Raw genomic sequence first — 12,632 nt, 5'->3', positions numbered from 1 at the left:
CAATTTAGAAGTACTTCGTTACAAGTAAAAGTACAGAATTGAAAATTATCTGCATCAAAATGTACTTAAAGTTTTAAAAGTAAAAGTACTCATATTGCAGAATTTCACAAGTTCAAAATGTGTACACAATCTATTGAAAATAGCCGAAATGTGAATTGTTGAAGTGGTTAATGTATGTTTTCTAATCAATATTAAAATCGCCAAAGTACATAGTAACTAAAGTTTTCAAATAATTGTAGTGAAGTAAAAGTACACATTTTGGCTCTGAGATGTAGTGGAGTAGAAGTAAAAGTACTGGAAATTGGAAAGACTCAAGTAAAGTACAAATACCTCAAAATTGTACTTAAGTACAGTACTTAAGTAAAAGTACTTAGTTACTTTCCACCACTGCTGTTCACTACAGATTAAAGACCAATTTCGGAGCGATTTTCGGAAATAAAAAAAGAAAATCGACCTAACTTTTGTCAATCATGTTTGCACACTGCCACCGAATATTTAATCCGTATAACTTTTTTTTGTTTGTTTGTTTTTTGGACCAGGGTCGATTCTATCTGTTTTCCGCCGTTGTCTAGCGGGGTCTAGTGGGGTGTTGGTGACAGGCTGAGTGACAGATAGTGATACTAGTGGGGTGTTGGTGACAGGCCTACTTCGTTTGAAGTTGTTGTTTTGCAGTTTTCCAGTAACTTGGTCAATGTGTGTGTGTGTGTGTGTGTGTGTGTGTGTGTGTGTGTGTGTGTGTGTGTGTGTGTGTGTGTGTGTGTGTGTGTGTGTGTGTGTGTGTGTGTGTGTGTGTGTGTGTGTGTGCGTGTGTGTGTGTGTGTGCATGTGCGTGTGCGCAGCTTCAACCTGGATCCAGAGATGAAGGCTACAGATGAGATGCTGTGGGAAGCGCTGGAGATTGCACAGCTGAAACATGTGGTCAAATCTTTGCCAGGAGGCCTGGGTGAGTGTTACAACAACTATCTGTTATAACTAGTTAATGACATACAAATATACAGCACAGTGATATTACTGCTATTACAAAAACATCATCATTTTATTGACATGGGAGCAAAATTTATTTAACCCCTTTTTTTAGCCAAATCTGGGTTGAACGTGTATTGGTGGAGCTCCATCTGGTGTTGAGGTTATGTGTTACAATGAAATCTACAACGTGTGCATTCAGCGTATGCTTTTATCCAGTGTGAGATCAGAGTAAACAGTAAGAATAAACCCTAGTCAGCAAACAGCAAGGTAAATTCAGTCAGACAACTCACGAATAGATTAAACAATATTTATTGAAGAATGAGTAATGAGTGTGTATATGATATTTGACTTGGCGTTCGGCTCTGCTGGATTTCTCCCTGCTCGGCATGATTAAGCAACATCATAAAACATAAGAGCAGGGAGATAGATATACAATAACCCCCCCCATGGGGAGCATAGATAGCAGAGCCCACCGGTGGTGGTGGGAGAAAACATCGCATACAACCGGGGAACCATGAGCAGAGGAAGGCAGGAAGAGCATGGAGTCTAGTGAGCTTAAGTAGCCTGCCCACTTAGTCAGCTGACTGCCGCATCAGCGAATGACGTGAGAGACTTGCACACACGTATACTCCCACATAGTAATGCAGCATGTTAACCCCTTGAGCATAGTATGGGCCTTTGAGCAAGCAAGAACTTCCCTTGAGGTTGACTGACTGAACTGACTCCGCCGCTCCGCGTGCTGCGTTTGATTTCAGTCAGACAACTCACGAATAGATTAAACAATATTTATTGAAGAATGAGTAATGAGTGTGTATATGATATTTGACTTGGCGTTCGGCTCTGCTGGATTTCTCCCTGCTCGGCATGATTAAGCAACATCATAAAACATAAGAGCAGGGAGATAGATATACAATAACCCCCCAACACACATACCTTTCGGTGAACTCTCACCGTCGTTCCGGGCAGGTGACCCACTATGAATGCACAGTGACGAAATGCAAATATGCATTTCTGGAGCCTGCACGGATTGCTAACCCCCCCAACAAAGCAGAACCGAGAACGCCCTACGGGCACACCCGGGCAGATGTCCCACGCATCCGGGCAGATATCCCACACGATAGTGACGAAATGCAACGCTATGCATTTCTGGATCTTGCGGATATTTTAACTTTACGTGAGCTACAGTATGTGTAGCCATGACTGCGAGCCGTGAGGCTTATCTGTGAGAAAGTAATGTGTGGGGTGAAAGCCGGACTCAAAACCCATTGGTTTGGAGTACAAGCATATACTAACCTTAAGCTTAAGCTGAAAAAGGCCTGCATGGCTGCGCTCGCCGATAGGCCATTCCTCTATGCCACTATAGAGGAATATTCTACGCTGCTTTCGCAGGGCTTACGTGTAGTGCAACGCCAATGTTCCTCTACTGCCAGTATGAGGACACACCATTGGCCCAATTACGCCGACGTTCCTTATGAGGAAACGCCATCAGCCTACGGGAATTCTCAACCGATACACATCCGGGCAGATGTCCCACTCGATAGTGACTCGAGAGTGCAAGCTATGCATTTCTGGATCCTGCACGGATACACGTGAGCTGCGTGTAACTATGGCGCATGCCATAGCCGTGAGGCTTACCTGAACTATTTCACAGATCTTACATGTAGTTCAACCATTTATGTTACCCCAACGTTCCTCTAACGCCAGAGTGAGGAAACCACAATTACCCCGATGTTCCTTTAATGCCACTGTAGAGGAACATCAACGAACCATTATTAACATTAGCTTGTGGCATGCCACCAATTGAACTACCCCCAGCGACCACCGTATATGAAGGTAATAAGATTACCATTCCTGATCGAATACAGCACTTGCACTCATTACATCCTGAATAAACAACTGAAAGCTCTTCCGATTAGATGCACATGATGATGATTCATGGGCAGATGAGGACCATGGCCTGAGTTTCAGGTGGCGACTGGTGCATCAGCGTGGCAGTAGAATCGGGAGTAGCCAGGGAATGTGCTGAGGAGACCGATAGCCGATTAAGCAGGGCTTACGCCACCTTACGGAATCCGGAACGCAGCCGGAGCAGGTTGCCCAATGTAGAACTAAAAGACACGAGCAGAGACAGAGTTACTTATACTTCATCCTGACTGAATGAATTAAAGAGTGAATAGGGGATCCTAAGCACGGAGAGACTTCCCACACCCACGAGCCGAGATACCAATACTTAAAGAGAAGCCTTAGATCTTAATCCTAAACTATTTAAACACCCAAGTGATAATAATAATAAACTTTATTTGTATAGCACCTTTCATCCATAAATGCAGCTCAAAGTGCTTCACAGGGCAGGACACAAAAATATAATACAATAAAACACAAGTGGTTAAAATGATAGAACAATGGCAAGAACAAAATTGAATATAAGAACATGAAATAAACTAGAAAATTCGCAATTTAAAAAAATTGCAGAGTGTGGTTGCCGCAATCGTTGATTTGTAACCTAGTTTTCTTTTCAGCCAGTGCCAATTATGTAATGTAATCCTGGGCGCTAAACTTCCTCTGCCAACCTGGGGGGGCAGCGGACTGACATCATGCCTCCTTCTATGCATGAGGAGTCCAAGCTGCTTCTGAATGTCTCTCCTTATAATACAAGTGGAATCATTGTCTATCCATGTCAATTGCTGGTCTATAGCAGATTTGAATGCTATATTCATTATTTTGGGGACAACCCAGTCAAGGACCCCACTTTGAGAAGTACATAATCTCATTCTGTATCATGAAATATAATAATTCATTAATATGCATGGTTAATCTTGCACAGTTCTTGATTTCTGTAGTGAAACTCCAAAAACCTATGTTACAGTGTCAGAGTGACATATCTTTAAAAACAAAAGATTGTTTTTTTTTTTTTTTTTTTTGTGGACAAATGAAAGACTGAGAAAGACTCTGTTTGATCAAAATACATTTGACCATGTTGACTTAGTGGTCCGGGCACACTTGGCTCTAAAGTAGCTTGACAGCGCATTGTGAGTCTACAGAGGGTGCGTGTCTGAGCTCGAATGGAAGTTTATTCCAGGCCGTTGGGCCGTAGAAGCAAAAAGCTGCCTCTTTTTGTGCATTCTTTTAGGCACTTCAAGTAGGCCAGCATGGAGGACCTGATTGAGACCCTTTATGAATTAACTTAAATGAGCGGCATATGCTCTCAAGCGGCCTTTGAGCAATTGATTCTGAGCTTTAAAGAAGTTAAGCTTCATGTCATGCAGACCCGAGAACTGTTCGATACCACTCTCCAGAACTAAGATGAGATGACCCATGCAAGCAATCTATAAATAATGGTGCAGGATCGACAGCGCTGCAGCCTGCACATGGGTGATGGTGATGGACTTACTTCTTCGCTAGATACTAGAACCATCACTTTCGAAGAAACCCAACCGGCCCACACCGGCTGAAGAAGCATTGGTGAATCTCCTGACTGAGCGACCCGGGACATCTGTGATTGAGCTGAAAGAAAGCTTAGGACCAAAAGATCATCTGGGGTTCATGACCTGATGAACGAATGAGCCACAGATAACAGATAAAACATGATATGCTTTGAGAGAAAGCATGCCTATATATGTGCCTGTCCTGAATAGCCACTTTTTTGTATTAAATATTATTAATAATTAATTAATATAATTAATTAATTTAACACAGCGCTAAACAGCTTCTATGAAGAAGCAATGACAAAGGCTACGGTTGATTGATAACATATATGCAATTAACTATGAATTGATTACTGTCATCCAATGCCATTAGTTGCAATAACTAAGATGGGCAGAAAACAGCCTTGCCGAGTCATGAGGCCCGAGGGCAGGAGCCTAACTCTTGTTTCAGTAGAGTGAGCAGATTGATGTACACGTACAGCCCCTGGACGTGACGCTAGTATGACGCAGGGACTTACTCCATTCCGACCATTGGTGCCGAGTGCAGAGGATACCTATGACATAATTATCCTGTTGGGTTAAGGTTAGGGTTAGGGTTACACTTGGATACATTTTCCTAATGCTGTTACTCAATACTATAGTGGCACTGAGCGACATCAAATCAATTACTGATCTGAATACAACTGGCAGAGTACAATCCCAAGACTGCACCGGGGAAACCACAACCGATAGGTCGCACAAGCACTGCGACACGGAAGCCAAGCTTTCTGCGAACATAGACATAGTCTATGGCTGCCTTCCTTCAACCCGGATCCTCTCACGGATAAGTGATGAATTATTGCTTACGAGTTCAATTTAGAGCTCCTGGCAGTGGATGTTAGCTGTGCAGAAATGAAGCAACGCAGCGAGCTGCTAACCTACCACCTTCTGAAACATCTTCAGTCCCACGAAGCAACTGCCATTACCTAATCCCACTCAAGGACTGATCAACAGAACATACAATATGAATCTGAGACATTAAAAGTGACAAATGGGCAATGGGACGCACGGTGACAAGACGCTATATACGTGTACGTATATATTGATCTGAACTTCTGACCTCAAAGAAGGTGAGGAGGGTATACACTAGAGAGACTAGACCGACAGCTAGATAGGCTTGAGGGGCGGACGGAGGCAGCAGTTTGTTAAGGCTTTCAGCTCTTCTCCAAGACAGCTCAACCCGTATAGAGAAGCTGAGACATGATACCACGACAGAGGAAGCACTAATTAAATGCCCATTAAGAAATACATCCAAAATAAACAGCTAGAAACAAATCTTACAGGAGTAAATAAACTAGACAGAAGGCTATGACACTTGACATGAGATTACTGCAAATGCAATTTGCAATCTTAACCTACTTTAATATGACACTGCACATAACTGAATCGATTGAGATGAATTAACAATAACTTATGTTATGATACTGTCCTGAATGGAAACATGGAAAACTTTAAGAATAATAACTATGCCACATATAAATTCAAAACTGAAACATAATAAATCATGGAGAAAGGGTGCTAGCTTTAGCATTAGTTTAGCATGAACAAACCCTCATGGCAATGAGGAAACCTCAACAACCACATGGCTACAAAGCAGTAAAGCACCAAATCTATAGAGATTTCCATTGAGGTAGTTAACTCACGGCAATACTTTCAAAGCACATATAAAAAGTGTTAAGTAATACTAGAGTAAGCAGAGTGTGACTGAAGTCTTGCTTCAAAATTAATGAAACTGGAGACAAACAGGCAGCAGAGTTGCCAGATCTTGAGAAAGAAAGCAACTAGGTGTAGAACCTTCCCATACCTAGGACTCACCACGTGAGAACTTAGTTTACAATATATATACCTTAATGACTACAATGACTTGAAACAATACATTTCATGGACGAGGTCATTTGGATCTATGACAGAACCCCAGAACAACGATTAACTACAGAAAACAAGCCCAAAGTTGCTTATAAAAGCGCATGTGGCAACCACTGCACATGAGTTGAGGACCCATAGCTGGAGGGGACAAACACTGCACCTGAGCTGACTTGGCAAAACATCAGCAAAATGAAAGCGTGGCTTTGACTGTAGACACTAGACACGTACCACATTACAATAGAAGCTGCAGCACTGTCTGTCTGTGCATCCGGCTTAATTACCAGAACAGGCTATTATGAAGCTTGATGAAGCCACATAATCGAGCTCAGCAGCATTAGCAGACTCATATCAAACTTAATATTGTGCATACAACCTGCAGGCCCTTATCACAGCATGGACAGAAGCTGAGAAGCATAATTTAAGCAGCAGTAGCTGCACACGCGGACAGCAAAGGCAGCAGCAATAACCACGAGGAACAGAAAACATCGCATACAACTGGGGAACCATGAGCAGAGGAAGGCAGGAAGAGCATGGAGTCTAGTGAGCTTAAGTAGCCTGCCCACTTAGTCAGCTGACTGCCGCATCAGCGAATGACGTGAGAGACTTGCACACACGTATACTCCCACATAGTAATGCAGCATGTTAACCCCTTGAGCATAGTATGGGCCTTTGAGCAAGCAAGAACTTCCCTTGAGGTTGACTGACTGAACTGACTCCGCCGCTCCGCGTGCTGCGTTTGATTAGTCACACAAGTAGAGCGCAGAAAGAACAAGTACTGCCTCAGAGAAACTAGAATGAACAATGAACCTAGTATTCTCAAAAGATATTTGAAACTTTTGTGGTCAAGAAAACAATCTAAATCTAAATAACAGAAACGTGAACAAGTAGCCAACCTATATCTGCATAGAAGAAACTGGCATCTACTGTATCAAGAAGCGAGAAACTAACAACTATTGAAAAAGAAAGGAGGGAGTAGTGAGGTTGAGTCTGACGAGCCTATAGAGCCATGATCGATCATCATCATTAATTTTGTCCTCTCATTTAGCTAATGTAGCGTATGTGTGGCAGGAGGCTGGTTGTCACTTAATGATTTGTACAGTGGACAATCAATAAATGCTTACAGTGTATTACAATGACAAACACATTGAATGCATCCCACTTCTGATGGAAGGGGCATTTTGAATTGCCCACACAGCTGTCTAATTAATCAAATTGTTTTTTTTGTGGCTTTCGCCTTTATTTAATATTTTTGTATAGAGGGACAGACAGTAGGCTGACAGGAAATGGGGAGAGAGATGGGCGGGTGACATGCAATAAAGGCCGTCGGCATCGGGAGTCAAACCCGTGGCACACTGCCAGACTGGATTACCAGCCAAGGTGCCTGGACCATTAAGCCATGGCCCAGGCCCACAGCTGTCTAATTAATCAAATTGTTTTTTTTATGTTTTTCCTTTGGCTTTCGCCTTTATTTTATATTTTTTATAGAGGGACAGACAGTGCTCATTAATCTCTCTTGCTTGTATAATTACAAGTTAAGTTACTAAGTAATTACTTTGTTTACCGGTATGCTTAAAACTAAAAAGCATCGGCTAAATGCAACAAAAATAAAATACAGTCAGCCCGGATATCTTACGGTATCAATTCCGTGGCTGTCTGTTGCACGGTACCATGGCCCTCCTTACCGGTGAACCGCATGACTGGGTTATACAAATGAGTTGATTTGATTGCCTTCGTACTGCCATGCGCCGTGGCAAATATGGAGGTTCATTCACCATGAACTAAAATAAAAAATGGCTGAATTGTGAGGGATTTTTCCTCATTACAATTCATATTTTATGTATCAGTTTTATTTCTCACAGATGCCTATCACATGCCTATCACAAATGGGAGAACACTCTAAAATTCTGCTATACAAATCCCAATTGCCAGAATAAGTCTCACAATTCAGAGATATATTAGGTCACAATTATATATAGATTACTGCATAAGTTCACAATTGCGAGAAAGAAAAAGTGTTTGTATTCAGTGGTGGACACAGCTGGATCCTTTATTTGTGCTGGTTCTTTGTGTTCCATTAGATGCCATGGTGACCGAGGGAGGAGAGAACTTCAGTCAGGGTCAGAGACAGCTGTTCTGTCTGGCCAGGGCCTTCGTGAGGAAGAGCAGCATCCTCATCATGGATGAAGCCACTGCATCTATAGATATGGCCACAGTGAGTGTGTGTCTTATGTAGTAAATGTTGTGTTCTCACTGTCAGGTGAAAAGAAGCATCTGGTAACTTCACATGTGTATATCAAGAGGAGACACATGGTTGACTACACACTCCACAATAGGTGTACGGGGGGAAACGATAAAAATGCTAATTAAACAACTATAGTCTACAGTATAGAATGTGTAGATTATAGCCAGGTAGAGTCAGTAAGGAACATACAGTAAATGTATCGAAAAGAGTCAAAGGGTTATGGAGAGAGAAATGCTGAGTGACCAGTACCCTCTGGTGGGCCGGTCTGGGCCAAATGTTAAATTAGTTGTCTGTTGGTTGTGTATCATTTTATGTTGTACTGTAAATGTGGTGGTGTTAAGGGCTTGTATTTCAAGTATTTGTATGGGGCCAGTCTGGGCCAAATGCCGTGAGAATGTCCGGGCTGAATTTTTGTCTCAGTCCAGCACTGTAACAAGGTCACAAGGAGTTTTGTCTGTAGACATGACAAACAGTAGCATCGTTGACCACCACTTAACTACTAACCTGCAAAATAATTAGATAATCGGAAGCTGCAAAGAAAGGTGAGATCTTGAAGGAAGAAAAAGAGGCTTGAATTACGAATCCATTTATACATTATACATGCACATTTATAGTGCAGGCATTTGCAGCTCTCAGCTCCAGTCAGTCCAAGAACGCCTGAAGGGAGACAGACAGTGTAAGCAAATAATTGCTTCCCACTTCAGTTACTTCATTTATGCATACTGACACGCACGCACGCACGCACGCACGCACGCACACACACACACACACACACACACACACACACACACACACACACACACACACACACACACACACACACACACACACACACACACACACACACACACACACACACACACACACAGTCATTGCAATCGTTGTGTGTCCATTTTTTTACCATCCAGGCATCCAGGATGTCTGGAGGGAATTATATTACCGGCCTAATGCAACCATTGACACACACACACACACACACACACACACACACACACACACACACACACACACACACACACACACACACACACACACCAGAGGTCATGCTAAGGCTGGCGGCAGCCAGAATGTCCGGCATGATTATACAGTTTACTTTACATTCATATTAAATATAGTCATATCAAAGGTCAGTGCATGCCATGAGTGACACTATTGCTTGACATTACATTGCTTAACAAACGCGCTAACGCGCCAAGATGCTTGACTACAGGGCTTACAAGTATTGGTATACAGTGCATTGTGAATTGCAATCATTGTTGTTTTTTCTTTCTTTTTTTAACCATCCAGGCAACCAGGATGTCTGGGGGGAATTATATTACCAGCCTAATGCAACCATTGACACACGCACACACACACACACACGCGCACACACACGCACGCACGCACGGTGGCACTATAGGCCCCTCAGGCTATAATGAGCTGAGCTTTTCATGCAGGAGATGAAGCAGTTAGTTCTGACAAGATAAGGAGAGCTTGAAGAGTAACATCCTAGACAGAGAGGTCCTATATAGTGGCTGGCAAGTCAAGGGGTCCTTGTCATCTTCAAGTAAGACCTTTATCTCTGCATGAAGGATGGGTTTAGAACTACAACAACCAATATCACCTTTTCTATCTCAGCACGGGTCTGTTACATTATTCTGAACATACACACTTTTGCAGTAAAGCTGTTCTACTGTCAAACATAGCAGTGACACAATGATGACACTTCTAACAGTTTACAGTGTATACAGTATATATACTGTGGGGCTGTCTGTCTGCGTGCGTGCATGTGTGCGTGCGTGTGTGCGTGCGTGCGTGCGTGAAAGACCGTCATACTATATTGAAATGTCTAGCTTTGCATGGGATTCCCCTTTCAGAATTGTTTTCTGTTTGTTTTATTGAATCTTCCCCTTTTATGCATTCTTCCCTACAGGAGAGTATCCTGCAGAAAGTGGTGATGACTGCCTTTGCTGATCGCACAGTGGTTACCATAGCAGTGAGTATCTCCCTAACACACAGTGGTTACTGCAGTGTCTCTCTCTCTCTCTCTCTCTCTGGTTACCTTTAAGGAGCACTGACCTTCATTCTGCAGATGTCGTTGTAGTAAATTGAAGCACGTGTTACCAGAGTCTCAGGGGCATTTCAGATTAGCTGCCATCATAATTCTAGACGAGAAACAACATTAAGTGGCCCAGAATCACTAGCACTGCATAACCTGTTATATATTTAGAGGGTGTGCATGCATTAAAGCAAAGCAAGGTTGTAAGATGTGTCCAGTGAAATGAGAATGACCTTAATTTCATCTTCTGCTTACCGGTATACATAAGTATGTAATATGTCATGGAATACAAAAATAACCCAATAAAAAACCTGAAGTCAACAGGAACCCATAAATCCCATTTATAGGAAGTTCCCTTCCTATATACTTGTATGATAGTGTCACTATAGCTGAACATAAAAGCTGATATTAAAGTGAGCTATTGCCTTTGGACCACAAGGTCAAGGTCATGGGTTCGATCCCGAGCAGCACGGCTTGGGTATTGGGAGCTGGGAGGTGTGGCCCTCCACCTCAACAATCCATCTCCTGGGCGCCTGGCTCATTGTAATGGGGATAGATAGACTCCCGCGTTCTCAGCTGATACCGACAACTTACTTAAAAATCTGTTCTTTTTCACAAAGAAAAACCACCCCATGGTGAAGTAGGAATGACCCTTATGCTAATGAGCATAACGATGCGTTATCGTTCAATATTTATGAAATCATGGGCTCTCTGATTCGCGGTGGGGAACCCCTTTTGGTGTTTAAAAGATATTATGTTATACTTAGCTATTGAAAAATTGCAGATCTACAAGCTCATCTACAAGCTCATAGCGTGGCACCGAGTGCCACCCTATGAGCTTGATATATATATTCTTTCAGAGCGAACGTTTTTAACTCATATTTTTGCTTCTATCTTGTCACTGGAACAATATATTTTCAGATGGAGGTCGTTGGCCATTTTTTGGGGTCCTTGACATGAAATATTGAGCACCACTGATATAGAAACATAGGTTTTTTTCAGAAAACTGTCGTGATTGACATTTTGTAGAATCGTCCTCAGGTCTAAATGGGTTAACATGATAATAGTTCAACGTACAGTGACAACATGTGTGTTGTTGCAGCATCGTGTTCACACCATCCTGAATGCTGACCTAGTGATTGTGATGAAGCGAGGGATCATCCTGGAGTACGACACCCCCCAGGCCCTGCTACAGAAGGACGACAGCGTGTTCGCCTCCTTTGTGCGCGCTGACAAATAGTAGCTTCATTCAGTGGTTCTCAACCTGTGGGACGGGTCCCCGGGGACTGCCCATAACGGGGTCTCAGATGACAGTGAAGGGTCAATTTAAGGACTTTTAAAACCTTTTTAATACCTCAAAAAAGAAAAGAAAAGGTCCATTACTGCATCAAAAGTAATAAACTATACTACAAAAACTGGTCAAACATTGGCCACATCGTCAAATAATATAAGATAATATATTTGTGAAAAAGCCTATCTACAAATTCACAGCACCTCGCAAAGCGACGCGTTGTGAGCTTGTAGATCTGCTATTTCCCAAATATTCATCCATGTAACTAAACTAAAATGAATGCCTCAACTCCTACTGTACATTCCAAGTGCTTGTCAGGGTGGTTCCCCTTCATCAAATATGATTATTTTGGGGGGTTACGGCCTGGAAGGTTGAGAACCACTGGTTTAATTTATACTCTGTCACACAAGGGTGTCGCTTGCCAAAAAAGGACGGATCTACCACCGAAGCTATCACCGCTGGGTGGATCTTTTTGGCGGGCGTACACTGTCGTATTGCAGAGTATAGAATTAGGCTTGTAGGACAGAGGGCCAGAAAGGAAAGGACAAAGGCAAGACATTCAAAGTGCAATTGTACCATGGATTATATTATTTTTTAATCGTGTATTATATTTGTACATACAAAGTGTTATTTCTTTGTTAATAAAAACTTGAACTATCATTCAAAACATGTTTTCCCTTCATGTTGTTGTTGTTTTGGTGGTGGTGTTGGGGGGGGGGGGATTTGACTTGGGACAGTGGTATTTTGTCTGTTTAATATAGAGGA

General features: G+C 42.4%; 1 protein-coding gene across 3 annotated transcripts in view; it reads left to right on the top strand.

Annotated features, from left to right (window-relative positions):
• Positions 1 to 12,527, top strand: part of abcc8 (ATP-binding cassette, sub-family C (CFTR/MRP), member 8) — a 93,727-nt gene extending 81,200 nt beyond the window's left edge. For all 3 annotated transcript variants that reach the window (XM_083763610.1, XM_083763612.1, XM_083763611.1), the window contains exons 36-39: positions 840 to 943; positions 8,375 to 8,508; positions 10,451 to 10,513; positions 11,679 to 12,527. In XM_083763610.1, coding sequence (XP_083619736.1) covers positions 840 to 943; positions 8,375 to 8,508; positions 10,451 to 10,513; positions 11,679 to 11,816 — 439 coding nt within the window. In that variant the 3' untranslated portion in view covers positions 11,817 to 12,527. The remainder of the gene's footprint in view (positions 1 to 839; positions 944 to 8,374; positions 8,509 to 10,450; positions 10,514 to 11,678) is intronic.
• Positions 12,528 to 12,632: the final 105 nt, after the last annotated feature.

Source organism: Protomyctophum parallelum, assembly GCF_964188405.1.
Source record: "Protomyctophum parallelum genome assembly, chromosome: 4".
Lineage (NCBI taxonomy): Eukaryota > Metazoa > Chordata > Actinopteri > Myctophiformes > Myctophidae > Protomyctophum > Protomyctophum parallelum.
Note: the sequence above shows the minus strand (reverse complement) of the source record. Positions and strands in the feature narration are given on the sequence as shown.